Genomic DNA, 7,059 nt, shown 5'->3' with positions numbered 1-7,059 from the left:
TATTTTAAATGACTTCATGTGATGAACAGTCACTCCATGAGATGATTTCTAAAGCTTTGTCTTACTCTGGGATTCTATAATTCTCTAAATATTAGATTTGTAAGTTTCCTAAAAAATTTATTGGAGTATATGGTAGGAGTAGCAGGTGTGTGATCTGCAGATGACTTGCACTCAATCATTTCTGGAATGAATTTACATCTCCAGTTTGAGTATTTGTGTAGATGAAATGTTAAGGTCTAAAACTATGGAGGACAGACATGCTAACTCTTCTTGAAACCATCAGAGACCTGCAGGTCTAAACAGGAGGGAGGAGAATAGTATTCCTTTTTTCCTCTGAGCAGAAGCAGAATCATTTTGGGCCTGGCTTCTCTACCATATTGCCAGGAGTAAATGTAGGATAGACATACTTCCTGTCCTCCTGGGAGCTCAGCTAAGGCAGTCAAGCAGTAATTCACTGGAAATGGAGTAAGTATAAGCAAATCTTGTAGGGACGATTTTTTTTTTTGTCAGGATAGACTTATGGAGAAAATGGAGGAGAAGGCCAAAGGATGCTTTCACCTCTTTTTTACTGGGGGATGTGCAATCTCATGAGTAAAAAGTTTGAGTACACGTTTAAACCTCAAAGGAGCTTTATAGTTCAAAGTGTCAACATTATCAGTAATCTCGGTCCCCATGCTTTAATCTGGGTATCCTTGGGGAGTGTCTGTTAGTGCATTTTTGAGTTCTGAGATCTCCATACTCCAATTAAATTTCTTTCCATCCTATCAGTTGTTGGTTGTAGGAATGTGACTCATTTTGTTTCTTTTGTGCCTTCTGTGCCTTGGTCTAGTCTGAAATTGTGACTATTCTTTTCGAATTTCTCCTAGAAGTGGTTGACTGAGGTTGAAGGTCTAGAGACCTCATCCAGAAACAGAGTATAATATTCTGTCCATCAAAACCATAAAAACCATTTCTACTCTAGGACTCTGTGAATACAAATTCAAAAACGCCCAATATTGACATCTTCAGGTAGAAGTAAGGTGAGTTTCAGTCTAGCTCCTCTACATTTTTCTTCCAAGCCCATACTGTGGGATCCTAGAGCATTGAGAAAAGCCAGGAGACCTGGTTAGAAGATGTTTTTAATGGATTATGGTAGGTGCAGCTGTGAGCCTTTCTATGGAGACAAAGCCAAGCTTCCCTTTTTGACTTCCATGGAGTTTTGCTTAGTGAATGACTCACATATACTGTATACTGTTTTCTTCTCTTCAGAACTGGGCTGTGGTTTTTGGTCCCCACTTTATTAAAGTACAAGAGAGGTGGTGAGCTCTGGGTAGAGTTTCACCACTTAACAGGAACTGGATGGAAGGGTACCTTTGTCTCTTCAATTAGCAATCTAGCATCCTAAGGTCTCATTCTGGACTCAGGCTTATCTCTCCCCCCCCCACCCCACTTTTCTGAACAATTTGTCTCAAAAAAATACTGTTACAAAGAACAATTAGAGTCACTGGTTATCTTGGTGGTAGCCATAGTAGACCCAGTGGAGCAGGGGTATGCTTTCTGAACAGTGGTAAGCTGGTATAAGTTTAACCACTAGCTCCCTGAAAAAAAACTACATGGGACACATTTTAAGGTTTAATCTGCATGATTAATCCTTTCACCATCATTTTCTTGTGTCTAGACAACCAACAACAAAATGAATCAATTCTTGATTTCTATCATTTGCCCATTTCTGATGTGTTAATGTTCATAATGAAAATTTAACAATCAGTTTTGGTGAGCTGGTTCAAACTGACTCCACCAAAAACCCATTCAAAGATTAATTTTCCTTCTCATCAATGGACAATAGAGTGAGAGAGAACTAGGTAACCTTCTAATATGATTCTTTTCTCCTGTGTCTACAGATTCTTCTATGAGGAGAATGCACCCTGGAAATGACACCTCTGTGTCTGAGTTTATCCTTGTTGGTTTAACAGACCAAGCAGAGCTCCAGGTCCCTCTCTTCTTTCTGTTCCTTGGGATCTACGTGGTCACTGTGGTGGGGAACCTAGGCTTGATCCTTTTGATTGGTCTTAATTCTCATCTTCATACCCCCATGTACTATTTCCTCTTTAATCTGTCCTTTGTAGATCTCTGTTATTGCTCATGTATTATCCCTAAGATGCTTGTGAATTTCATGTCAGAGAAAAACATCATCTCCTATTCAGGGTGCATGGCTCAGCTATATTTCTTCTGTTTCTTTGTCATTTCAGAGTCCTTCCTTCTGTCAGCCATGGCATATGATCGTTATGTTGCTATCTGTAAGCCACTGCTTTACAACATCACTATATCCTATCAGGTCTGCTGTCTGCTAGCATTTAGTGCCTATGTAATGGGGTTTTCTGGTGCCATGTCCCATACAGGAAATATACTGACACTCTCCTTTTGTAGCGACAACATCATCAATCACTGTATGTGTGACATCCTCCCCCTCTTGGAGCTCTCCTGCACCAGCACTTATGTCAACGAGTTGGTTGTTTTCATTGTTGTGGGCATTGTCATTGGAGTCCCCACTGTCACTATCTTTATCTCTTATGCTTTAATCCTCTCTAGCATCCTCCATATCAACTCCAGAGAGGGCAGGTCCAAAGCCTTCAGCACCTGCAGCTCCCACTTAATGGTTGTTTCTCTTTTCTTTGGGTCTGGGGCTTTTATGTACCTCAAACCTTCTTCTCTTCTCTCCTTGAGTCAAGGGAAAGTGTCCTCTGTGTTCTACACCATTGTGGTGCCCATGCTGAACCCCTTGATCTACAGCCTAAGGAACAAGGATGTCAAATTGGCAATCAGGAAAATCCTGAGCAGAAGAATATTTTGAACAGTATGAGGATTAGTGTGAACAATTGGACTCAAGGTTCCATTTTATTTACTGGAATTTCTTCATTATGTTCTCTTAACCCAAATGCTTTTCCTTTACAGAGGAAGGTAGCATCTTAAAAATTAATAATAGTAATAGCTAACATTTGTATAGCACTTACTATATGCCAGAAACTGTGGTAAAATCTTTACAAATGTTATCTCATTTAATCCTATTGACAATTTTGGGAGGTAGCTCTTATTATTATCCCCATTTTAGAGTTAATTAAATTGAGGCAAAGAGCGGTTTAAGTGACTTTCCCAGGGTCACACCACTAGTGAGTGTCTGAAGCTGAATTTGAACTCAGTTATTCCTGACTGCTGACCCAGCACTTTGTCTACTGCAACACATAGCTGCCCAAATTAAGTTCTTGTTTTATCAAAGGATTTCCTGAGAATATTCTTTTAAGTAATGGGCTTCTTGAATGGTTTGAATTCTTATTTTAGTCACAAAAATGCATACAATTCTCTAGAAAGAAGCCCATGGGAGAAAAATTCTCATTCATTAGAAGTTTTTCTTTGGGTTTCTTTCTCTTTATTGAAGACAACTCCCTTCTTTCTGTATCTCAGGTTTGTAAGCTTGACTTTTTCCTCAACTCCTTATTCTCTCTTACTCAAATCATTTGTCAAATCTTGTTGTGTCTTCCTCCACAACATCTCCTGTAATTGACCCTCTTTCCACTTATACATACACTATCTTAGTTTACTTGTTGTTGTTTTGTTGGTTTTCAATTGTGTCTGGCTCTTTGTGACTCTATTTTGGGTTTTCTTGGTAAAGATCCTGTAGTGGTTTATCATTTCCTTCTCCAGCTTATTTTACAGATGAGAAAACTGAGGCAAACTGGGTTAAGTGACTTTCTCAGAGTCACATTGCTAGTAAATGGCTTCCTACCAGTCCTAGGATAAAATATATATTCCTCTGTTTAGCTTTTCAAGCCCTAAACAGGCTAGCCCCAGCCTATCTTTTCAGTGTCATTGTGACACTTCGCAGTGTCAATATGCCTCCTCACCCCCTAGCTGCTTGAAACTGGCCTTCTCTCCCTTCTACACACATGCCACTCCACTGTCCATCTCTATACCTTTCCACTGGCTGCACAACATACCTAGTATGCACTCCTTTCTTACCTCTGCTTTCAAGCATCCATCTTTTCCTTTAAAATGGAGCTCAAGAACTATCTTCTGCAGTCTCTCTTGATTCTCCAATGGCTGATGTTCTTTCTCTCAGACTATCTTGTATGGAACTGCTTTGTATATGCTTGCATATATGTGAAGATTCACTTTGTGTTTATTCTGTATGCATTGATATATGTTTGTCCCTCCCATTAGAATGGAAGCTTCTTGTGAGTAGGGATTGTTTCACTCTTTGCATTTCTATGTCCAGCGCAAAGCTGAGTACCTGATCCTTCCAGCTGCCAGTGTCTTCTTCCCTCCATTTGTCTCGTATTTATTTTGTTTGTACTTGTGTATTTGTGTGCTGTCTCCAGTGATACCCTATGAGCCCTTTCAGATCAGGGGTTTTTCTTTTATCGTCTTTGTATCTTCAGTACCTAGTATAGTGGCAGGCATGTTGTAAGTGCTCTACTTTGTTGAATGACTGATTCCAGTTCTTAAGATGTACCAAGATTTTTCAATTTTAATAACTCTTGAAAAAATATCTCCCTATATAGGAAATTGTAAGAAGAGCAGCATGCAGGGCACTTGACTGATGAAGTGGTATAGGAACAAATGATGAAAAACAAATGAAATTAGAGGGGAGGGGGCTCGGAGGTTCATTACTGTGGTAATATAAGAGTAGGCCCTCAATAGGGTGTTGTCTTTGAACCCAATAACTACCACCTCTCCTACTAAAAAGGTGCGGTGGTCTAGGGATAAGAATTGGCACTTGTCATATCCTTCCCCCAAACCTGTGCCTCTATCTTATATTCCCTCCTCCCTTTATGTCCTTCACTTGCCTATCAAAAGATCTTGCCCCTCAAATGACAATCAGTAGGCAGAGCTCTCAAACTGGTGATGCTCCAAGTTAGGTAATCCTACTCAGCATATGTGATTCAAGGAGGGAGTAATTAGGACAAATTGCCAAGGGATATGGAATTAGATGTTCAAAGATTGATTAACTGTGTAAGGTTTTGTGATCTAAGAAGGTTCATTAGTTCTCACATACACTAATAAAAAGTGAAACATCAGCTACTCATTTACACTTTTAAGATGCTCATTCATTCATATGGTGACTTGATATGGAGGGTGGAGATGAGAGTAAATCTTGGAGACATCGGAGAAATGAGGGAATTAGAGAGCTTTCAATAGTGTCAGAAAAGTAAGGAGAATGGGGCATTGTGGGGTACAAAGAGAGCAGGTGGTGTCTTGTGCTGCAGATGGGATGTCCTCATGGGATGCTACTGTGACAAGAGCTGCTGGAAGCAACTGAATTGAATGAATGGCAGCTGATTGCACTGGTATTTCTGTTATGGTATTTAGGGAAGTCAGATAGTGGGATTGGGGCTAGTATAGCATCAATCAGACCAGTGTCTCTGTCTTTGTCTCTCTCAGAGGAGTGTATGACAAGAGACAGTGGTGTGAATGTAGGTAGAGAGGCTAATTATGAATGGGATATAGTATGTAGCAGCTGCTCCTTCTGTCTTTCCCTTATGTCTGTCATTGATTCATCAGATTATGTCACCATATGGGGTCCTGAGTCTTTTTTTCCCCTATGTCTTTATTGTGGTGAGTGAAAGTATTCACAGTGGGTTAAACGAACGAATAAGCAAAAGCTGTCTATATGAAGTATACCTGCTGAGTTTATTCTCTCTCTCCTATTTCTAGGGAAAGTGAAATTCTCACATGATGAAATCACAGATTATTAGTGTTTTCATATAGACTAACAAATACGAATGGGACAATAATACTTCTTTACTGTAGGCATCAGGGTATAGCAAAGAGCTTTTGATATGTGCAGGTTGCAATTTTCCTAGAACTCCATTTCACTCTATATGTTTTTTAATAGTTCCCATAAGGAACTATTCAAGGCTGGTGCAATCAAAGCCTTATTTGAGACTTCTCTCTCCTTCTATGGTGTGATATACTATTCTCAGCCTGTGCGTGGGATCATCTTTTGCCATAGCTTAATATCTCAGACACTATCTCAAACAGGGTGGAATCCTTGCATCTTTGGTCATAATGTATTGTTCTAAGGCCTGGTGAGATTATGTCCTTGTCAGGAGCATGATTAGTTTTTTCTTATTTGGTGTAGTCTTTGATCTTTTTAATTTCCTGGAAATGTCATCTCCACAGACAGCTTTCTATGAGTTGGGCCCAGAACTGGAGAAAAAGGAAAACAGGCTAGATTTCTATTGGAAAATTTCACAGTTCTTTTATTCATCCCAAGATTCTCTCAAAATATAGGCTCTTCTTTTAACACCAATATTATTCTGGTGATATTGTATAGCTATGAGTTAGGAAATACTATGTTCTTACAATAAATTACCAAAAAGACAATGGAGAGTATATGGTAGCTGTGAGAATTCTATAACATGCTACAAATGAGGCATTATTCAGAAGAAGCAAGTTACAGAAATGTATTACTGGGGAAAAAACAGAGATGGGGCGATCGCAGAGGGAGAGAAATGGGATAATCGGAGGCCAGCGTGCATGCATTGTATTCTTATAATTTTAAGAGAATGAGGAGGCCTTCAATACGTTGAGAACAGGTACTAGAACAGTTTTTTTGTCTTTCTAGCTCTAGCACTGAGTGCAGTGCCTGGTATATAACAGGTGCAGGATAAATAATTCTTGAGCGATTGACTGGGGTCACTTTCTATGAAATGATTTGTGAAAAGATATGGTCAAGAGCCCCAAAAGCTGTGTAAGCATGAATGGACAGACTTCAATCTGCATCATTGGAGGAAATTCTCACATGATGGAATCACAGATTATTAGTGTTTTCATATAGATTAACCAATATGAATGGGATAATAATACTTCTATACTAGAATTATGGCAGTTTTAAATTAGCTTCTTTAAAAATTAAAGTTATTTTTAAAAGAGTACATACATTACAGAATATATCCTTTTCCCATCTCCTATTCAGTAAGCCTTTCCTTGTAACAAAAAAGAATTAACAAAAGAAAAAAAGTAGTCCAACAAGTTATATACGCATGAACTAAGGATAACAGTATGTGGATATTCTATACCCAT

The 7,059-nt window shown here is 39.0% G+C and overlaps 1 protein-coding gene across 2 annotated transcripts; it reads left to right on the top strand.

Annotated features, from left to right (window-relative positions):
- Positions 1-1,121: 1,121 nt before the first annotated feature.
- Positions 1,122-2,830, top strand: LOC140509041 (olfactory receptor 8B8-like). 2 transcript variants are annotated; one of them, XM_072616951.1, is made up of 2 exons: positions 1,122-1,135; positions 1,897-2,830. In XM_072616951.1, exons 1-2 carry the CDS (start codon positions 1,122-1,124, stop codon positions 2,828-2,830), a joined length of 948 nt encoding a protein of 315 aa, XP_072473052.1. The 2 variants fall into 2 exon arrangements, with proteins under 2 accessions (XP_072473052.1, XP_072473053.1); XM_072616952.1 differs by lacking the exon at positions 1,122-1,135 and having other exon boundaries at positions 1,889-2,830.
- The last annotated feature ends 4,229 nt before the right edge of the window (positions 2,831-7,059 follow it).

This window comes from Notamacropus eugenii, chromosome 5, assembly GCF_028372415.1.
Source record: "Notamacropus eugenii isolate mMacEug1 chromosome 5, mMacEug1.pri_v2, whole genome shotgun sequence".
NCBI classification, from domain to species: domain Eukaryota; kingdom Metazoa; phylum Chordata; class Mammalia; order Diprotodontia; family Macropodidae; genus Notamacropus; species Notamacropus eugenii.
Note: the sequence above shows the minus strand (reverse complement) of the source record. Positions and strands in the feature narration are given on the sequence as shown.